General features: G+C 39.9%; 1 protein-coding gene across 1 annotated transcript in view; it reads left to right on the forward strand.

Moving 5' to 3' along the window:
* Positions 1-23,242, forward strand: part of LOC132818191 (glycogen phosphorylase, liver form-like) — a 167,607-nt gene that overhangs the window by 51,594 nt on the left and 92,771 nt on the right. Inside the window, exons 7-10 of the mRNA XM_060828968.1 lie at positions 8,896-8,978; positions 14,800-14,940; positions 16,188-16,280; positions 16,819-16,965. Of these exons, the coding sequence (XP_060684951.1) occupies positions 8,896-8,978; positions 14,800-14,940; positions 16,188-16,280; positions 16,819-16,965 (464 nt within the window). The remainder of the gene's footprint in view (positions 1-8,895; positions 8,979-14,799; positions 14,941-16,187; positions 16,281-16,818; positions 16,966-23,242) is intronic.

Below are 23,242 nucleotides of genomic sequence, written 5' to 3' on the forward strand. Positions count from 1 at the left end.
TCCATAGTCCCCAGTTTTACTATTGCTCCTTGATGTCACACTCCCATCAAATGCAACCTTGACTTCAAGGGCAGTCACTCTCACCTCAGCACTGGCATTTAGCTCTTTTGTCCATGTTTGGACCAGGAACTGAGTGGCCCTGATCAAACCCAAGCAAAATGTCAGTGAGCAAGTTATTGATAGGCAGGTGTTGCTTGATGGCACTGTTTATGACACCTTCCATCATTTTATTGATGATCATGATTAGACTGATGGAGTGGTAATTAGCTAGGTTAGAATTGTCCTGTATTTTGGGTAAGGACATGTCTGGGCAATTTTCCACATGGTTGGTAAGTACAGTATTATACCTGTTCAGAAACAGCTTGACAGAGGGCACAGCCAGAATGTTGCCGGAATGTTGTTTGGGCCATATCCTTTGCCATCTTCCTGTGTATCCAAACATTTCTTAATATTATGCAGAGTGAACTAAATTGGCTGAAGACTGCCATCTGTAATGCTGTGAGTCTCTGAAGGCTAAGATGGATAATTCATTCAGCACCTCTGGCTGAAAATTGTTGTGAATTCTTTAGTCTTTTTTTCATTGTGCAGTTAATGAGGCCTGTAATAAGCAGTCACTCCCCTTAATAGGCATCTCACTGTTGCCTGTTGAGAATCTCACTTTGATGTCCAGGACTTTTTAAAAAATGCAGCTGGTTATTCGTGTTGTCAAGAAAGGCCTTGCTGGATTCCTTATGTGATTCTCCTAGATTTCTTGCCATCTGTCATTCAGATTCCGCCTCATGTTATCTTTTTGGGATATGGTGCTCAGACAAATTGGCATCATTTGCTTTTGGGCTCAGGAGAGTTCAGTATAACAATAACCCTCTGATTGAGCAAGTTGCAGTCTAACACAGATTCTGTAAAGGTTTTGAAAAAAAGAGAAGTAGAAGGTCTCCAAAAAGCTAGCTGCATCAGTATTTTTTTTTCCCTGTTCCTCTATGTTATGAAGTTGAAGGTATGTACTGTTCCTTTAAGAGACAGTGAATACTGTTCTGAACTGAAAGATTACAAGCACCTGTATACCCGATTAAGATGGCAGTCCCAGAATGTACTGGAAAATTGAAAAAGTGTAACATTTGGCTGTGAAATGGATATCTGAGTTGGTTGCTATTTTGACAAAAATTCAAATTTAACCATCAGTTTAAATTATGCCCCAGAATACTAAACCCAATCAAGTTTGAATTTATTGTTTTGCCAACATTGAAACAATGAGATGATCCGATGTTATGGAAGCAGACCCTTCGGCCCAACAAGTCCACACTGACCCTCCGAAGAGCAACCCACCCAGACCCAGTCCCATACATTTACCCCGATTAAGACATCTAATACTGTGGGCAATTTAGCATGGTCAGTTCACCCGACCAGCACATCTTTGGACTGTGGGAGGAAACCAGAGCACCCGGATGAAACCCACGCAGAATGTGCAAACTCCACACAGGGAGTTGCCAGAGGCAGGAATCGGACCCAGGCCCCGGCGCAGTGAGGCAGCAGTGCTAACCACTGAGCCACCGTGTTGCCCTTTGTTGGGGATATAAAAATACAGAGGTTTTGAAAATTGGAGAAAAAGCAACTGCCATCGAGAGAGATTCAAGAAATTAGGGAACACTCTATCAAAGGTACCTTTTCATTTGAAACATATTCGCAGTAAAAAGAAAGAAGATGATCCACAGAGATCTTCAGCCAGAAGAAGGCAGATAGTGAAGACAACAATGGCTGTGTAGTTTTGAAATTAAGTTGATGTAATTTTATTAAGTGTCTTATTGGAACAGCATATTGTTATAGAGTTGGAGGCAGGTAATTGGCTGTTAAGAGAAGGGGGAGGGCTTAGAGTTGTGAATAGTTGTTGAACTCTAACGTTCACTTTTAGAGTTAAGAAATAAATTGATACTATTTTCTTTAAATAGTGGAATGTGGGAGCTCTCTGTCACCCATTTTAATAGATTATGAGGCGAGGTGAGCTTCTCTGGGTGTTTGGTTTAATTAACAGAAGGGTTCACCACTGTGTTGTAACAGCAATAAAGTTGGTCTCTTGAAATTTCTGCCAGAAGAGCCAGAAAACTACATTTGGAGATGCTGAAGGAATTAATTCGAAAGCCCATAAACAACAAGAAAGGTCAAGTAACCAGTGAACTAATTAGATCAGACTCGTCAGATAATATTAAGGCATAATTCGAATAATCAAAAGGATTGAAAAAAGAATTGTGTTCTTCCTACGATTGATTTCTCTCCACTCCTAACATTTGCATCTTGTATGGGTGTTTTTCTTTGTGTGTCTGTGTATGTAGAGTGAATTTTAAAAGATGGTAAAATTTAAGTTACATAGCTTAGAAATCTTTTTTACTGTTCCTGTTAAAGTGAGAATGTTACAATGTTGAGAGTTTTTTTATGTCTTGCTTTTATCCTGAATAACATGGCAGTTGGAAACAAATTTGATTTTTGATAGTTTCATTAAATCTTTACATTTGTGGTGATTCTGGAAATAGTGAGGCTTAATTTCCAGTACATTTCTCAGTAGGCTTCAACAACGAGCAGCTAAAGATCGTGAAGAAAGAATTCTTTATTCTACTCGCATCAGTTTTTGCAAACATGAAGGGAAATAATTCTGTAGCTCACATCTGGTTGAGGAAATTCTTTGGCTGTCCCATACTCTCTACATCAGGCCTCCTTGTGAGGAAGACACCCTTCTCTCCAGTGAGGAAAAATTGACTACTCAAGTTCCTTAGCTCTTGTCATCCCTTACCACCATCACTGGAGGTCCTGAAACACACTTAGCGAGGTGACCGTTTATTAAGCAGATTTGTGCTCAACAGGTTTGATTATGCCATGCTTGGAACCTTTGGACAACATTCTCTTCCTGCATCACTGATCTAAGCAAATGACAAGGATTAACATGGTATCCAGCATTTGCTGGAGGCACTTTCTCAGCTCCTTGTCTACACCAGTACTTTTCATGGGATCCAGCCTCTGTGAATGATAAACTACACTGGGATTTAGATCTGTCAGTTCTCTAGGAGTCATACAATCAGCATCAATGCATTAGTCTTTACAACAATCTTGTAGGATCGTGCTTCCAAAGTTGCACCCCTGATCACCTGAATCCGACATGGAGCACCAAAACAGATAAACCAATAATGTACTAACCTTCTGGTTATAACTGAGGCCTAAACTCAACTTGAGACTCAAACTGACATTCTTTTCTGACCTTGAACAAGTGAGAGCACCAATTCAAGGTCAAGAAAGCTGGCTTTGAGAATGACCTGCATAAGCTTGATGAAGATATAGAACATAGAACAATACAGCACAGAACAGGCCTTTCGGCCCACGATGTTGTGCTGAACATTTGTCCTAGCTTAAGCACCTATCCATGTACCTATCCAATTGCCGCTTAAAGGTCACCAATGGTTCTGACTCTGCCACTCCCAAGGTCAGTGCATTCCATGCCCCCACCACTCTCTGGGTAAAGAACCTACCTCTGACATCCCCCTATACCTTCCACCCTTCACCTTAAATTTATGTCCCCTTATCCATAAGTTCAAAATGGCTCAGACCATAGTATCCATTGCAAGATCTTTAGAGGTCCCATGGCAACCTGAAATCCCATGCTGGTGTGAAGTTTCTTTCCTACTTTGGCCAAAGTACATCTCTCACAATTTTGATAATAGTCATCAATATTATCAGTATCCAGAGTCAGTAATACTGTTCTCTGGTCATTACTGGCATATTTTATGTTGCTTGGTGTCCCGCCTGATCATGATCCACTACCGGCACTTGACACTTGGGAAGAATGAGTTGGTTCAACTCTCTCATTGTCTTGAATCAGCTGATAGGGTACTCCATCCCTCTCCCTGGTCCTCTTCCAGCATCTCAACAGTTTTCATGCCTGTTTTTATCTCCTCATCAGCTGGAGCCAGGTGGCAGATATTGAGAATTCCATTGGTGTAGTCTGCCTGTGTCAATCAGCTGAAATTGTTTAAAGTGCTCTTTTAAGATAGATAGCTCAGATAACACCATGCCTGGCTCTACTTTTCTAGATCTGGTTTGGATCTCACTCAGAAGTTAATTGGTGAGAGTTGGATGAATTTTAGTCTAAAAGGCATAAGAAATCAAAGTTGTAATGTGCCCTTTCACCTGGGGCATGTGCAAAGGCAAATAGCTCCCTCCACCTAGGCAGAGATTGGTTTTCACCCAGGGCCAGTCTTACGACTTTGTGCATCTGCATGTGGAATATTTCAGTCTGCACTGTTTGAATCAAGATTTGAAACTCTGATCTATTGGGTCTTTCTTCCTGCAAGCTTGTTCGACATATGAAAGTAGCTGAGTGGGTTCTTGTCCATAAACAGTACAAACTTTGCATTGATTAGAATGTCTCTGAATGTCTGGGAAACAGACCTCTCAAAGCTAGCAGGTTAAGTTTCATACTTGAGATCATTTTGCATATTGCTGTAAGTAATGTAAAAAAAATCTAAACTCAACTTGAGACTCAAACTGACATTCTTTTCTGACCTTGAACAAGTGAGAGCACCAATTCAAGGTCAAGAAAGCTGGCTTTGATTTTTAATATGAAAAGGATATGGAAAACAGTGTAACCCAAAGCAGGTGATGAGACAACATCTGCTTGAAGGCACAAAAGGAGTCTTCACATGCTGGGGGCCTGCCCATGATGCTCCATGACATATCAGGCTGAGGAGTGGCAGATGGAGTTCCTATACAGCTGCAACATCACCTCACGACTGTTGAATTCAATCCCTCTGCTAATGAACGCTAATACACCATAGGCTTGCTTACAAGCTCTATCCACCTGAGTGGCAAATTTCAAAGAGGTATGAACAAAGACCCCGGGAGATTTACCAGGATGTTGCCTGGAATGGAGAATAGGTCGTATCAGGATAGGTTGAGAGTGCTAGGCCTTTTCTCATTGGAACGGAGAAGGATGAGGGGTGACTTGATAGAAGTTTATACGATGATCAGGGGAATAGAGTAGACAGTCAGAGACTTTTTCCCCGGGTACAACAGAGTTTTACAAGGGGACATAACTTTAAGGTGAAGGGTGGAAGGTATAGGGGGGAATGTGAGGGGTAGGTTCTTTACCCAGAGAGTGGTGGGGGCATGGAATGCTCTGCCTGTGGGAGTGTCAGAGTCAGAATCGTTGGTGACCTTTAAGCGGCAATTGGATAGGTACATGGATAGTTGCTTAAGCTAGGACAAATGTTCGGCACAACATCGTGGGCCGAAGGGCCTGTTCTATGCTGTATTGTTCTAAGTTCTAAGTTTTGTACACCTATTCCCACTGGCTCCTTCCTCATTTTCTGATTTCTTCTGCAAGTCATGGAGAGAGATGGCCTTGTGCAAACCTCCAATCATGAACAAAGTGAAAGTGAGGACTGCAGATGCTGGATATTAGAGTCGAGCATGTGGAACTGGCAAAGCACAGCAGGTCAGGCAGAATCCAGATGAGCAGAAAATCCATGTTTTGGGCAAAAGCCCTTCATGATTCCTGGTTCTCAGATGCTGCCTGACCTGCTGTGCTTTTTCAGCATCACACTCTCGACTCCCATCGTGAACAGCTAGACCATGGAACCCAAGCAGTTCTCACCATGTCTTAGGCTTAGATCACTTCTATCCTGGTCAGATTTTCTCACCAGGAGTAATGTCTTACTCGGAAATAAGTGTCAGAGCTACCATACTTTTGTTTGGAAATGTTGGCACTTAACAGGCTTTACTTTCAATTTTGAAAAGCAAATTAAGATAATGTCTAGTCTTTCAAAAGTCTGTTCAAACGTTGAGCTGACGGTGAATATTTCATCCAGACACACACATGAAAGTGGCAGGGAACCAAATGGAATTCTAGTGTATTCATAAAGTGCCCTTTTGCTTATTCAGGGTAGAACGTCTTCAAAATCTTGTCAAACAATAGATAGCTGGTTTCTAATTTATGGCCAAATTGAGACTGCAGAGAACTACCTTTTGAGAACTTGGAGATTCTTCCTTTGTATTGAATGACTGTTAATGAACATAGGTCCTTTTTCTTCATTATGAGGACTATGGGCTGGCGTATACGGATTTGATGACGTTTGGATGACACCTTGCTCTAAAGGATGGTACACTTTGAATGCATGGAACAAGGTCAGAAACCCTTGAGCCCCATCTGTCAACCTCATAATGTATTGTTTATTTATATTAGTCATTAAAGACTCTTTCCAAGAATACTCAGAAAGATCTTAAACTTTCAACCCCAACATTACACACATTCTGAATTTCCCTATTTCCACTGGAGTATTGATTATGTCATGAACTATCACCCTAGGTTATGAAAAGTGTGGCTGAGGATAAATAGAGAGAGGATAAATAACCTGATAAAAGATGTCCTTGAAGTGCAGACCAAATGCTGAAAAAAATGTCAATCAGCTCATGTCCTTTGGAAAGATGTTGTCAGAAAAACTAGTGAATAACTTTTGATACTTCTGCAACTATGTCAATTAAGCATGATAATAATGATTTGCCAAATTCCATGTTTACTTTAGGGCAATTCCCTATCGCTCTTCACAGGACTGAGCCTCTACCTGAAGGAACCTCCTCCTAACCTGGCATGATTCTTTAAGGGTGGGGGAGCGGGAAACACATTTATTGTCTGGTGAGAAGGGAAGATCATTGCACTAGACAGGATCTCTAGTCCTGAGGGCAGTGTCGGTATTTATTGAAGGCATTGATATTTGAGGTGAAAGTGAGGTCTACAGACGCTGGAGATCAGAGCTGAAAATGTGTTGCTGGAAAAGTGCAGCAGGTCAGGCAGCATCCAAGGAACAGGAGATTCGATGCTTTGGGCATAAGCCCTTCTTCAGGGTGCCTAGCCCTTTCTCACTTATTCAAATCTTTGGAGTATTCCTTGGGAAAGATTGGACAAATGGCTTCCTATGGATATAGAACAGCAAGGTCAAGACCTGTGTATGCTATGCAGCAATTTATTCCTGCCTTTTCAGCCTGATGTCTGCACCCTTGTCCATGTCAACAGTCACCTCCCTGATAGTATCCTCTTTCCTGGTCTTAGGAGTCCAGTTTCTCCCCACAGTATAGATGATGTGGTCCTAAATTTCAAAAAAGGATAATTGGGGTTTGACATTATTAAGTTTTTTCAACTACTTTCCAATATGACCCTTTCCCACTGCATCAGCCAGGCTATCTTTCAATAGTCTGCCACTGGTCGATTTGAAGGATGGTTCCAGGAGGATGATGCAGCTGAATAACTTCAGTTCCACAAACATGAGAGATCAGTCCTCTCCTTTAGCTTGCTTACATTTATAATACTCATAATGTGGCTCTGTCAAGCTACCACTCTCTCCAAAACCTTTGTCAGTATGCAATGATCCACTGCAGACCTTTTTAAACTTCTGCACCTCATCCCAGTTTTTCCTGGAGGATTTATCTGCGCAAATGTTCCATTGTTCATTGAGGCCCCTGGATGCCATTACCAAGTATGCACCCTCAATCCAGTCTACAAGCAACAGAACAAGAAATGTTTCTGGTCTTATCCCAAAGCTATACACCATCCAGCACATTGGCAAGTAGAATATCCAATCAGAGATATCACTTGCTTCCTTAAGGACACTTTAGGAGCCTCTGCCTAGGCTTAAAGGTTTGATTTCCTTTGCGAATGCCTGCACCCCTCCAACGATTCTGGAATCATAGAGTCATAGACTTGTACAGCACAGAAACAGATCCTTCGATCCAGCTCATCCATGCCAACCCAGATATCCTAAATTAAATGTAGTCTCATTTGCCAATATTTGGCCCATATCCCTCTAAACTCTTGCTTTTCATATACCCATCCAGGTGCCTTTTAGATATTGATGTTGTACCAGCCTCCACCACTTCTTCTGGTAGCTTGTCCCAGACACGCACTACCCTCAGTGTGAAAAGGTTGCCCTGAGTCCCTTTTAAATATTTCTCTTCTCACCTTAAACCTATGCTCTCGAGTTTTGGACTCCCCTATCCCAGAGGAAAGACCTTGGCTATTCAGCCTGTCTATGCCCTTCATGAGTTTATCGACCTCTATAAGGTCAACTCTCAGCTTCCAACATTCCAGGGAAAATATTTCCAGTCCATTCAACATCTCCTTATAGCTAAACCCTTCTACCCTGGCAACATCCTTTTAAATCTTTTCTGAACCCTTTCAAGTTTCACAACTTCCTTCCTATAGCAGTTGTAGAACATTTGAAATTTGAAGTCTATCTTGTGTTTACAGTCAATTATTAAGCAAGGTACTGTGCCTAACTGGTCCATTCACTGCTACCATTTGCTAAATAGGTATGAATGCCTGGTGGCCAGTATAGATTAAATTGGTGCTGACAGCAAGGGGTTCAATCCTCATTCCAGCTGGGTGGATTTGGGATCTCTCTTCTTGATCTATCTGAGGTGGAGATTATGACATCCGGGGGGGGGGGGGGGGGGGCTGCCTATGGACAGAGAACTAAAGAAAAAGAAGAATTGTATGTTATAAAGCTTCCACCTACTTGATAAAGAGCCGAAAGGATTTTAAATAATGTCCTGAGTGATTTGACAAGTCAGCTTTTCGGTGTAGGAGATTTCCCAAGTCTACACAATTACTGGTGTAATAGTTAAAGAGTTTGATGTTTTGTTACTTATTTGAGTGAATCAAAGTTGTTGCTTCGGGAATGTAACTGCCAAAACATTACAATCAAGAATCCTTTACTGTGATACATCATCTATACATTAATTTTGACAGTAACTGCAATTTAGTTTTACTGATGGCTGACATTTCTGTTCTTGTTTTGGAATTGCTATCGAAGGTGTCTATGTTGTTACACTATATATTAAACATACTTGTTTATTTTTCAACAGTTAATGTTGGGGACTATATCCAGGCAGTGTTGGACAGAAATTTGGCTGAAAATATTAGCAGAGTTCTCTACCCGAATGATAATGTAAGCACTAAGAGTATTTTCTTGAAGTGTTGTATGTGCCTGCGTGATTATAAATTAAGTACTGGTCATTTTAGTTTTGCTAATTGTCATGATCCCAGCTGATATTTTTAATGTGGTGCTCTTTCAATGACCTGCTATGCTGTCAATTTGATTTAAAATGAAAACAAAAGTTTACATGGGATCTCCAATTTACAAACATCTGATTGATGATCACTCATTCTTATGAACACAGAGTTCATTACAGGGTTGTAATTTTAAAGACGCTATGAACATTTTCTGTCCTTACAAATGGCTGCTTTACATTGTCCTGCATTGTGTCCTGACCAGAGAGAGAGTTCCCTTCTCCATCACACCTTTCGGCTTGACCTAACTGTCTCCTTCAATTTCCAATCTAGAGAGGTTGCTAACCTTTTTCTTGATTATTCACACAAGTGAGCTTGAAAACTTTCTTAGCTTCAAATAACACCTTCAGAATTCTAACCAAACACTTCTAGCCTAGAATTATCAAACTAAACACTTACACTCAGTTGACCTATTTTGTAACTCACACAACACAATCACCTGATGAAGGAGCAGCACTCCGAAAGCTAGTGCTTCCAAATAAACCTGTTGGACTATAACCCGTGTTGTGTGATTTTCAACTTTGTCCACCCCAGCCCAACACCGGCGTCTCCAAAGTGTATTTTGTAGTTGTTTTTCTAGGAGTAACTGTTCTTCTGTCTGAGCCAGCCAGATCATCTGTGAGCTGAAATAGAAGTTTTCCAATCTATAGGGTTTTAATAAGCAAAAGTCTCTTGTTTGGCAGAATCTTCCCAGGCTCTGAATGATGTGGGCTATGGCATAAAGTTTGTGAAAATCATATGTAAAATCAAAGAAGGCATTTCTCCATGTCAGGATCAATAAGTCTCATTTTCCAACTAAGTTTTTGATCTCAAGATGATATTCTTGTTAGTTAGTGGAATGAGATCTATTAATAGGAATTACCTACTCACTATTACCTTCATTATTACCAAATATAATCATATTAATATGCCAGTCCCATTCTACCACCTACTAGGTACATACTGGGCACTAAGAACAAAAGAATTAGATGCTAAAAACACCTGGAAAAAAATCCCAAGGCATGTTCATAGGCATAGAGGTACACATCTACATCCACAGAGTTTGGTATTGGAGACTTGCCAGTCTCCCAATGTCATCATGGCACATCTCTGTTCCACTTACAGTACCCTTTTGCACTTTAAAACTGCACATGGGATGCACTGACAACTATTGTTGCAATGCATATGTACAGAGGCAGGCACCCAGCTTAAAAATTGGATCAGGCAGCATTTCGGGCCATTCACTGCTTCCTTAGCATTTACTCATTTTGAGCCTACCTGGTTTCTCACAGCATCACAGCCTTGTCTTTCCTTTCTGTGTTTTGCCCATTCAGCCAGAGATATCCAGGCTTAGAGAATTTCTGTCTCATCCTGTTATTTAGCACAGTCACAGACAGGTCCAGGAAACTGATCGTGGTTGTCAGCAGTCCTCAAGCCAAATTAAATAGCCTTCAGTCAGGGGTCCCAATACAGTAATTCAAGGGCAGCCTCTGATAAACATCCAGGACTTGAACACGGTTAGTCAGTCACTTGGGGCAGTCAGAGATAAGATCCTGTCCTTGTAAGGAGTGAGGAGCTGAATGTTGGACAGCCCACCAATCATCTTGGCTCTTTCTATCCCATTTTCTCCCAGAATGATAGCAAAAGAAGTTTGATGGCACTAACTAACAAGAATATCATCTTGAGATCAAAAACCTGGGTGGTGGAGATGGTCAATTGGCCAAAGCAAGTGAGTAGGCAACATAGAGGCCATGAAGGGTTTATGATATGGGAGGCAGGTGAGAGTGAATGAGGGAAGAAGTTGCAAGCAATAGTGAGAGTGGTGGAGCATGAACTTTGGTGGGAAATTGGAAGGTAGAATAGTGGAGATGGAGTCAGTAAAAGAAAGAAGAGAGAAGATGGCGGTAGTTTGTGGTGATGGAAAAGAAAAGGTCATTGGCCTTCCTGAACATTTGGGCATTCCTCCAGACAACTGAGATTACCTGGTGACAAACATGGACCAGATTGGCTGCGTTCTTCTGCATTCACCAGGACTTCCAGATCCCTGTCCACAAAGTGAAGCACCAATTTCTCTTTATCTGTTATGTCCAGGACAAGTGTCACAAACCATGCAGGGCAGCTCCAGTCTAACAGTGCTTGTCCAGGAGCACAACAACCTTTTACAAATGATATCGGCATGTAGGATGCTAGTCCATTCTGGCAGTCGGGTTCTTCTGGGTACATTGAGTGGTACAGTAGGGCTAGCATTGGACAAGAGTGTTGCTATACGGGTGGGTTGGGTAGTTAATGTGGTAAATCTGGGACAATATGGTGAGAAAACTCTAGGACTCACAAAGTGAAACCCAATGTGAAACTTGACAAAATGAACACAACCCAAAAATGTAAGATTCAGCCCATTCAGTCTGACCTGTAGAAGCTTTATCAATGAGCTAGGCTTTAAAGATTGAATTAAAAGAGGAAAGTGAGCTAGAGAGGAGGAGAGGTTTTGGGAGGAAATTCCTTAGTTTAGGACATAGGAAGCTGAAAGCACTAATGGTTCAGCAATTAAAATCAAGGATGCTTTAAGATATCTCAGATTTTTGAGCTGATGTAGATTATTGTAACAGGGAGGGATTTAAAAAGTAGTGATGAGCATTTTAAAGCAAAAATATTACTTAACCAGGGCCTATGTTGGACAGTATGTATGAGGTAATAAGTGACCAGGATTTGGTGTGATGCAGAATATCAGCAGCAAGAATTTGGATGACCCCAAGTTTACAGAGGATAGAAAGTGACAAATTGGCCAGGAGTGCAGTTGATTTGTTAAATCTCAATGGGATGAGATTTTTAGGTGCAAATGAGCTCAGGTGGAGTGGAGGTAGGCCATGTTATAGAGGAAGAAATAGGTGATCTTAGTGATGGTGCAGGTAAATAGTTGGACATTAATTTTTGAATAAGAACAGCCTGATTCAGTCTCAATGATACTATCACACTTCCCCATAATACTATCAAAATTGAACATTGTAAACATTTTAACAACAAGCATAGTACGCACAGTAGAGGTAACATTCATTTCTCCTTTTGTCACATATCACTTTTCAACATTCTATCTTAGTAAAATTCTAGGCCTACCTGTTACAAAACCAACGAATGTAATAATTGATTTTTATAACTCCGGACTGAAACACATTTAAAGTTAGCACATGGATTGTAAGCAGTTCAAGAAGGCAGCTCATCACAGCCTTCTCGAGGGCAACCAGACATGGGCAATAAATGCTGGCCCAGCCAGCAATGCCCACATCTTACAAGTGAATGTAAGAAAAAAATGAAAGAACCGTTTTAAAAATCAGGGATTTACAAGGTTGGTTCCATGTTGTGAACACCTGTTGTGAGACCATTTGTGTAGATGTGGGTTCCAGAAATGTGTGGACAAACTGGTCTTGTAGGGTTGTTTAGAAGTGAAGCTGATTGGTTTCTGGACTCGAGACCAGTTATTGATGACAAAGATCTCTACCTGCCAACAGCTATGTGATTGATTGTGAGGTAACTGAATGGCTTGGGCTATGAAGAAGACAGAGAGAAGCCAGGCACACCAGAAGTAAACCAGCCAGTCTGCAGCAGACAAAAAGTTCTGTCCCCCAGTTCTCTGCAGTAAGTCATCTTAAACCTGAGACAACCAGCATATCTTTCCTTCAGCAGATGCCAAAAGGTGTGACTTTGATTTGGATTACTCAGAGAACTTGCATAAGTGAACAAGCCATCTTTTGTCTCTTGCAAATCAGTGGAAGCATTTGGAAAAAGGAAAGTTCAGGAGAAACCTTTGGATCAGTAAAAATCAACAAGAAAAGTCTTGTGAACAAAGACAATGGAACAATTTTCTCCAGTGTTCCTACTAACCTTTAGTTTTATTTTCCTGTTTGTGTTTGTATGTGTGTGTAAGAGTGAGAGAGAGATTGGTTTAGCGTTTTAATTTATAGAGTTTAACTAAGTTTAATGGTTTCCTGTAGCTAAAATCTAATTACTTGTCAGAAATAATAATTCTTATTCAGAGAAAACTGATCCATGCTTTCTATCAACAGGGGTCTGAAACTTAAATGGTTTGGGATTTTTTTTTGTATTTCTTTCAAAGGCTTTAACTCTTGTGACAGCTCCAGGAATAGCAGGGCTTGATTTCCAGTGTGCTACCCCAGTTTATTGTCAATCACTGTAAAATATCTCCTTTTTTCCTTTGAGTTTTCTTTGTGCCATTTGCATGTCATTGACTGCAAGATTGAACTGTGGTTTTGCAACTCTCATGTTGCTTTTTTAAACTCTGTATTGAACTGGATAGAGTCTAGACTTTGGGACATACTTGTATTCATGACAGGCCCATAGTTTTCAAATTTTTTGGTCTGTTTAATTTTGTCAAGACAGTCATTGCTGGCAATCCATCTAGCTTCTGGATACTGACAGCTAGGAATTGAAATCCCATCAGAATGTTTCTTGACCCCTGGCTTCAAACATTTCTTTTTCTTCTTCTTTAAAGCTGGGCAATAAATTGTTAACAGGGTTTTCAATTTTTAAAACAAATTCTGAACCACTTAGTTCAGTTTTTAACTCCTGAATGGTTTTCTTCTTATCAAGATGATTTCTAATGCCCAGTTCTATGAACAAAAAACCAACACACAAGCCAAATAGCTGCCATAACCATATTGAATAGTGAAATAGAGATGACATGTCATTTGGTCTACTCCTGATCCTGTACTGATTTCATCTATTCTTGTTGAAAGTCTCATTAACCCATTTCTCTGGCGCTCACTCATCTACATTATCTCCCAGTTGGCCAACACCATGGCTGTAAAATTCTTATCCCTGTCTTCAAATATCTCCATTACCTCACCCTCTATATCTCCTCCAGGCCCACCATTTTCCCCCCACAATATCTGCATTTCTCCAGTTCTGTCTTTTTCCACATGCTCAATTTCACTCATTTCACCATTGGCAACCATGGCTTCAGTTGCCTTAGCCTCAGACTCTGGAATTCCTTTCCTAATCCTCTCTACCTTTTTATGTCTTTTTCTTTCTTTAGAAAGCTCCTAAAATCTACCTTTTGACTGACTAAACCTTTTATGGCTTGGTGTCAAATTGTGTTTCATAACATTCATATGAAATGTCTAAGGAGGTTTTGAACTATACTGTATAAATGTTGATTATAACTTTGGTGCAAAGATCACAGAGTTAGAAGGTTCTGTTGAAGTAAAATCTGGAATTAAATGCTTCTGTTGGAATCAGAACTGAATGTCAATGCTTATTATTGATTCTTTCATTACTTGCTGAATAACATATTATCGGTATTAATTTTTAAAAAATGCTTATTCATGTTGTCATGCACATTAATCATTGGACTGATAGATGGTAAAGGACGGAAGTAAAGTCCAGTATTGTCTTGCAAGGAAAGAGGTAAATAAATCACACTAAGAAGACTGCTACAATCCAAACTTTTGTTCCTTCTGATTAAACCGCACTGCAAAGGTGTGGTCACTTTTTCATTCTCTTCAAAGCTATGGCTGAAACAATTTAATGAGTTGCCACCATGTAAATTAAACTTCCATCTTAAAAGAAACTAAAAAAAATTGTTCAATGATTATATTAAAAGGGTTGACTTTGGAAACTATACCAACCTTTTCTCATTTAATTGTATTGATACATTTTATTGTATTACTCTAAGGTTTAGAGTAATCTTAATTATATTTTGTCTTCAGTTTTTTGAGGGCAAAGAATTGAGACTAAAGCAGGAATACTTTGTTGTTGCTGCCTCACTTCAAGACATTATCCGTCGCTTCAAGTCTTCTAAATTTAGTTGCAAGGATACTAGGAATTGTTTTGATTCCTTCTCTGACAAGGTAAGTGTGAGTAACTTGGAACAGAAACATCAAAATCTTGTTGTTTAGGAAGGAAATGGTAGGTGCAGTCAATTTAGGGCAATATCCTTTAATCCAATTCATATTGGTGGGATGAAAATGTATTTAACAAGGTTAATTACTTCCAATGAAACTAATGCCATTTCAGTTCCTATTCCACATAGGTCACAGCAGAAATAATGCAAAAAGTACAAAGGGATCTGGGAGTGCTAGTATAGGATTCTCCAAAGGTTGACTTACAGGTTGAGTCCGTGGTTAAGAAAGCAAATATAATGTTGTCATTTATTTCAAGAGGGTTGGAATGCAAAAGCAATGAAGTGCTACTAAGACTTTATAAAACTCTAGTTAGGCCCCATTTAGAATTCTGTATCCAGTTTTGGGTTCGACACCTCAAGAAGGACATAGTGGCATTGGAGCATGTCCAGTGGAGATTCACACAGATGATCCCTGGAATGGCAGGCCTAACATACAATGAATGGTTGAGGATCCTAGGATTGTATTCATTAGAATTCAGAAGGTTGAGGGGAGATCTAATAGAAACTTACAAGATAATGCATGGCTTAGAAAGGGTGGACTCTGGGAAATTGTTTCCGTCAGGCAGAGATACTAGGGCTTGTGGGCACAGCCTTACTTAGAATTAGAGAGGGTCAATTTAGAACAGAAATGTGGAGACATTTCTTCAGCCAGAGAGTGCTGGGCCTGCGGAATTCACTGCCACGGAGCACAGTGGAGGCTGGGACGTTAAATGTCTTCAAGGCAGAGATTGATAAATTCTTAAGCTCGCAAGGAATTAAGGGATACAGGGAGAGTGTGGGTAAGTGGGTTGAAATGCCCATCAGCCATGATTGAATGGCAGAGTGGGCTCGATGGGCTGAATGGCCTTACTTCTACTCCTATTTCTTATGGTCTATAAAGAAAGGCAGGTCATCACCAAGAATACAGAGCACCCATACAGCCATACAGGCTTGTGCTTCTCCCATTGTAAGCAAGAGCCTGTACCTATTCCATTCCAAGCTTCTTTTGTGCATCCCTTCTACATTACCATCTACTGTAGGGGCTTAACTGAGAACAATGGATAAGGTCTGTAGTTATTAAACGTGTTCTGAGACTAGAAAATTAAAATGCCTAGTGGAGTGTTCATAAATCAATTGACATACTAGAGGTAAAATGATGAAAAAAAAATGCTGTTCTATATGATTTTATATTAATTAATCCATTTATACCTGTAGGTGGCAATTCAACTGAATGACACTCATCCTGCTTTGGCAATTCCAGAGTTAATGAGGATTTTAGTGGACCTCGAGAAAATTGATTGGGATCAGGTTAGACTATGTAAAGAAAATAACTTATTCTAAGCATAGCAGTTCTGAAATGCGAGAGAACAAATCACAAAAGCACTTTTAAACATCTCAATATATTCAGTTGTTTTGCAGTCAGAAAGTTTCCATTTGGTTAAAATGGACGCCTTTATATCTCTTTCGATAATGATAAATTGGGAAAAGTAACAAAGAATTGTACAGAACAGAAAAGCATATTTTGAATTTAAATGTCTAAACCAGAAGTGTGGCTAATGTTGAACTCAGTTCTTCAGACTAAAAATAGCCAAATGGAAAAGAAAGTTTGCAGGGTCAACTCAATTTAAACTTGAATCTGGTTCCAAAGTTCAAAAGTGTTCATGGTTTGATGTGAATTTACCATCTCACTTGTTAATGTCACAGAAATGAAACAATAGTGGAGAATAGGGGTTTTGGTGAAAGCTCATTAAACGCTAAAAGCATTCTTTTGAACATAAAATGAGTACACGACAGATTAGAAGCTGAAATGGTATCTTAAGCAATAACAATTTTTAACATCTTTCAGGCTTGGACTATCACTAAGAAAACATTTGCATATACTAATCACACAATTTTACCTGAAGCCCTTGAGCGCTGGCCTGTGGGCCTCTTTGAGAAACTCCTACCCAGGCATCTGGAGATTATCTATGAGATTAATCAGAGGCATCTAAATGTAAGTGTGTAATATAGTACTACATTTTTTGGAATATTTATTTATTTATTTTGTTTTTTAAATGCTGTGGGAAAAATGCAGAAGCATAGTGAGCATAATGAATTGCACAGATGAATATGATAAAATGCAGTGCAGGAGAGATTATCTTTACATTTTGATCATGATATAAATTCAGTGCATATATATTCTTTTATTTATGAAATATTGGGATTGCCAGGAAAGATGACATTCATTTGTTCTAAGAAGCTGGTTGTGAACCTTCTTGAACTACTGCAACCTTCTTGGTATTAATTTTCCATTATGATATTTCTAACAATGTCAGACATTTAAGAAAATAATTTATGGCTTCCAATAAAGATATATCCCAGTGATAAAGAAGGTTTCTAGAAAGGGGATAAGCCAACCATCGTTAATCAAGGAATTTAAGGATAGCATCAAACTGAATGAGAAAACATACACTGTGGTGAAGTTTAGGAATAAGTGAGAGGATTGGGAAAGTTTGAAAAAAAAACAAAAAATGATCAAAAAAATAAAGAAGAAGGAGAAGTTAAACCTTCAAGGTAAATTTGCAATCAATATTATGACAGACAGCAAGAGCTTACAAGCAACAGAATCCCTGCTGATGACTTACACTGGAACGGTAATACTTTAACACTGCATTACATGTAACACATCTAATACTAAGGGAGGGAAATCCATTACAGATAACTAAAATACAAAAAGTATGACTAATGGAGTTTAGCAGTCACCATTTTACATGCTAACTCCCACAGCTGATAGTATGTAGATTAATTAAAATGTCACATTTGTTTGTTTAAAAACATTTGTTCCTTTAAGGGTCTCATTGTGGCTCAGTGGTTATCACTGCTGCCTCACAGCACAAGTGACCTGGTTTCAACTCCAACCTTGGGTGACTGTGAGAAGTTTGCAACTTCTCCCTGTATCTGTGTGGGTTTCTGACTGGGATGTTCTTAGGGTCAGTAAGGAACCAATGGGCAGAATGGCATCTGTCTGCACTATAGGGAGTCTATACATCAGTAACAACATAACTTTTTTAAATCAAAGATATTTTTGAAACATTCAGAATTTAAAAAGTGCTCAGCAGCAGCAGTGTGTGCGATCTACAAGCTGCACTGCAGAAATTTACCGAAGATCCTTAGGCAGCACCTTCCAAACCCACGACCACTTTCATCCTGAACAAAGACAGCAGATATATGGGAAAACTATCACCTGCAGATACCCCTCCAAGCCATTCACTATACTGACTTGGAAATATCTGTTCCTTCACTGTTACTGGGTCAAAGTCTTGGAATTGTGTCTCCAAGGGCATTGTGGTCTACCTCTAGTATGTAGACTTCAGTGGTTTAAGAAGGCAGTTCACCACCACCTTCTCAAGGGTAACTAGGGATAGGCAGTAAATGCTGGCCAGCCAGCAACACTCACATCCCATGGTTGAATTATAAAATAAGCTTCTTTAAAAAAATGAAAAAGAAGGGAAAGACCAAAGTTAACATTAGTCCTTTAGAGAATAAGGCTGGGGAAATAATAATGGGGAACCACGAAATGGCAGTGACATTGAATAAATAGTTTGCATCAGTCTTCACAGAAGAAGACATGAATACCATTTCACAAATATGAAATAATCAAGGGGTAAAAGAAGGAGAGGAAATAAGTATGATGATTATCACGAGGAAGGAAGTAGGAGAGAAACTAATGGAACTAAAGACTGATATGTCCGCTGGACCTGATGAGATGCATCATAGTGTATTAAAAGAAGTAGAAAAATAGAACAGAAGAACGGGATATCCTTTATTATCACATGTGCTCAAGTACAGAGAAAAGTTTTCAAAGTAGCTGTGAAGATAGTGGATGCACTGGTAGTAACGTTCCAAGAATTCTTAGGTTATGCTTGAGGTCAGTGCTTGGACCCCACCTATTCACAATTTACATTAATGATTTAGATGAAATATAATAAATGACCAAATATAATATCTCTAAGTTTGCCGATGACACAAAGCTGGGTGAGAGGGTGAGCTGTGAAGAGGATGCAGAGATGTTTCGGTGTAATTTGGACACGTTATGAGAGGGAAAATGCATGTCAGATGAAGTACAATATGGATGCCTATGAGGTTGTTCACTTTGGTAGCAAAATTAAGGACAAATTATTATAGGTAGCCCCTGCTATCCGAAAGTAGAGGGTTCCCAGGAAACCTTTCACAAGCCGAAAATGGCATAAAAGCAAAGGTGCATGATTGAAGTGGATAAAAGTATCGCTGTTTTTCGTAAAAGCGAAAATCCTCTTTGGATTCATGAAAACAGGTACTAATGTAGCTCTTTCAAAGCAAAGTTGTGTATCTGAATGGTGATAAATTGAGAAAGGGAGAGATGTAACAAGCTGCAAATGTGTTGCTGGTCAAAGCACAGCAGGCCAGGCAGCATCCTATCACAGCTGCAAATGTGTTGCTGGTCAAAGCACAGCAGGCCAGGCAGCATCCTATCACAGCTGCAAATGTGTTGCTGGTCAAAGCACAGCAGGCCAGGCAGCACTTTGACCAGCAACACATTTGCAGCTGTGATAGGATGCTGCCTGGCCTGCTGTGCTTTGACCAGCAACACATTTGCAGCTGTGATAGGATGCTGCCTGGCCTGCTGTGCTTTGACCAGCAACACATTTGCAGCTGTGATCTCCAGCATCTGCAGACCTCATTTTTTACTCAGAGATGTAACAAGACCTGGGTGTCTTGTAGAGCAGTGATTGAAAGTATGCATGCATGCACAGTAGGCAGTGAAGAAGGCAATTGGTATGTTGGCCTTCATCGCAGGAGGTACAGGGGCAGGGATGTCTTGCTGCAATTATACAGGGTCATGGTGAGAGCACACCTTGGAGTACTGAGTGCAGGTTTGGTCTCTTTACCTGAGGAAGGATGTTTTGGTTATGGAAGGAGTGCAATAAGCTGATTCCTGGAATGTCAGGACTAATATATGACGAGAGTCTGGATTGGTTGAAATTGATTTATTAGAGTGTAGAAGAATGCGGGGAATATCATAGAAATCTATAAAATTCTAACAGAACTAGGCATGGCAATTACAGCGAGGATGCTCCCAATGAACAGAGAATCTAGAAACAGGGGCACAGTCTCAGGATAGAGCGTAGGCTTTTTATGATTAAGATGAGAAATTTCTTTATTCAGTGGTGAGACTGTGGAATTCTCTGACACAGAAAGCAGTTGAGGCCAAACATTGAATGTTTCCCAGAAGAAATTAGATATTGCTTTTAGGGCTAAAGAAATCAAAGGGTGTGAAGAGAAGGTGGAAACAGGATATTGAGTTGCTTAATCAGCCATGATCAAATGAGTGAAGCAAGCTCAAAGGACCGAATGGTCAACTCCTGCTCCTAATTTTTATCCTTCTATGACAAGGTTCCAGAGGCTTGGACAATGGCAACATCTTTCTTTAAAAAAGACAATACAAAAACAGGTAACACTAGGACATAATGATTGCCCTTATCCATCAATGGGTCTCATGTACCATCTGCTTCCCTCAGACTTGCTCCCACCATATTCATTCATATAATTTACCAATGTCAGTCTGTTAAAGAAATCGTGATAGAAGTTGGAGGTCAGAAAGGAGGTAGGCTTGGGGATTTGACATGACTCTACCTATTTTAGATTAAGAGAAAAATTCAGGGTGAAATAGGTGGTTGGGACCACTGCATTGATCCTGGGCCAGATACTATTTTGCAGCATGAGGGACAATAAAGTCTAGCAGTCTGATTCTTCATCCTGTCCATATCTACTTTTATTCCTCATACTTGGAGATGATTCATCTATTTCTGATAACAGCATTTTTGAATCCAGCTAGCCTTCCTATATAATGTTTCTTTATGAATCTTTAGCCCATTCAGTATTTTACCTATCTCCTGCTTCATTATGACTTTGGCAGCATTTTCTTTGATAAAAACACATTTACCGTATCATCATTACTACTCAGCCACATCCTCTATGTCTATATGCGAATTCCCTTTTTTGATCCCTAATCAGTCCAACTCCTCTTCTCATCACATCTTTGCTATTTAGGTGCCTATAGAGGATTTTTGGATTCCCTTTTGTGGTGCTTGCCAGTCTCTACCCAATCCGTCTATACTTCCCTTTCTTTTTTTTTGCTTCCCTTCAACTTTCTGAATTCAGCCTGGCTCTTCTTGAATTATCAATTTGACATCAGTCATCTAGATAATTTTTCTGATTCATCTAATTGTATCTTTTCTGTCATCCAGAGAGTTCTGCATTTATTCATCCTTCATGGGAATATATACCTACTGTGCCCAAACTGGCTGCTCTTTACAATCAGGCCATTCTTCAAATCAATTTTTCCAGCTAAAATTTTATTTGAATCAATTTGGCCCATATGTTCTTACTGTTGATATTGTCCCTCCCCAGTTAATTATTTTTCACTCTGGATAATTCTATTCTATGTTCTGGGTTAGTGGTGCTGGAAGAGCACAGCAGTTCAGACAGCTTTATTCCTGATGAAGGGCTTTTGCCCAAAACGTCAATTTTGCTGCACTTTGGAGACTGCCTGAACTGCTGTGCTCTTCCAGCACCACTAATCCAGAATCTGGTTTCCAGCATCTGCAGTCATTGTTTTTACCTTTTTAATTTTTTTCTATAGCTATCTCAAATATTGTAGCAGTAAGATCACAATTTTCTAAGTGTTTCCTTACTGGTGCTTGATCCATTACCCCATCATATTCTCACAACCATCCCCAGTGTTGTTTATCATGCAAAGGTAGCCTCTGTCATTAGTGTGAGTACATGAGTTTTCCTCGACTTGCAATTCTGTCATTTAATTTGTGCTCACTTCTCCAAGAATTGTTCTAGTAGGTTAGATTGTACTCTGTTGAAACGTTTAAAGACACGTGAAGCAGAATAGCACAACGTATAAATTAGCAGGACAAAATTGTTAATCTTAGCAAGAGAGAGAAATATTGAGGATAGTAGAAGCTCCCCATACAAGTGCAATCAGAAAGAAGAGCAGTTATCTCCTAATAACAACTGACAGAGAGTTGTAGAGGTAAACAGCTTGGAATGATGAGTTGGGCAGAAGGGCCTGTTTCCAAGAGGAATAGGAAACAGAGGATGGAAGTTTTAATATTATGTAAGGTGGTATGGTGTGAGAATATAAGATATGAAGGAGTGGCCCACTGGAAAATGCTGAATGGTTACACCAATTTAACGTGAAGTTGAGAGTCTTGAGAAGATTTGTAGCTCAGGTTGAGGTTTTGGATGTAGGTTTGCTTGCTGAGCTGAAAAGCTCATTTCCATGGAAATGAACCTTTCAGCTCAGTGAGCAAACCTACATTAGTGTGCAGTTCTTGAAACAGGATTAAGAGACCTCATTCATATAGTTAAGGAACATATTATGTTTCAGGCTAGTAGCTGAACAGTTGTCTATGTTGACAAAGAAGTACTAACATGTTTAGTCATAGGACATTGCATCTAATATATGTGACTAAAATGGAGTGAGGTCAATTTATTCTTTATTTGCATTAATTAATTGTGCACTCACTTTTTAAAAAATGCGCTGCAACAATTTGGAGCGGATTAATCAATTGTTTTGACCAAAATGACTTCTTACTCTCAAATTTTGTTGTATTGAAATTGAAATTCAGATAAATGCGAGGTACTGCATTTTGGGAAAGCAAATCTTAGCAGGACTTATACATTTAATGGTAAGGTCCTAGGGTGTGTTGCTGAACAAAGAGACCTTGGAGTGCGGGTTCATAACTCCTTGAAAGTGGAGTCGCAGGTAGATAGGAAAGTGAAGAAGGCGTTTGGTATGCTTTCCTTTATTGGTCAGAATATTGAGTACAGGAGTTGGGAGGTCATGTTGCAGCTGTACAGGCCATTGGTTAGGCCATGTTGGAATATTGCGTGCAATTCTGGTCTCCTTCCTATCGGAAAGATGTTGTGAAACTTGAAAGGGTGCAGAAAAGATATACAAGGATATTGCCTGGGTTGGAGGATCTGATCTACAGGGAGAGGCTGAACAGGCTGGGGCTGTTTTCCCTGGAGCGTCGGAGGCTGAGGGGTGACCTTATGGAGGTTTACAAAATTATGAGGGGCATGAATAGAATAAATAGACAAAGTCTTTTCCCAGGGGTCGGGGAGTCCAGAGCTAGAGGGCATAGGTTTAGGGTGAGAGGGGAAAGATATAAAAGAGACCTAAGGGGCAACTTTTTCACGCAGAGAGTGGTACTTGTATGGAATGAGCTGCCAGA

The sequence above is a fragment of the Hemiscyllium ocellatum genome, chromosome 8 (assembly GCF_020745735.1).
Source record: "Hemiscyllium ocellatum isolate sHemOce1 chromosome 8, sHemOce1.pat.X.cur, whole genome shotgun sequence".
Taxonomy (NCBI): Eukaryota; Metazoa; Chordata; class Chondrichthyes; order Orectolobiformes; family Hemiscylliidae; genus Hemiscyllium; species Hemiscyllium ocellatum.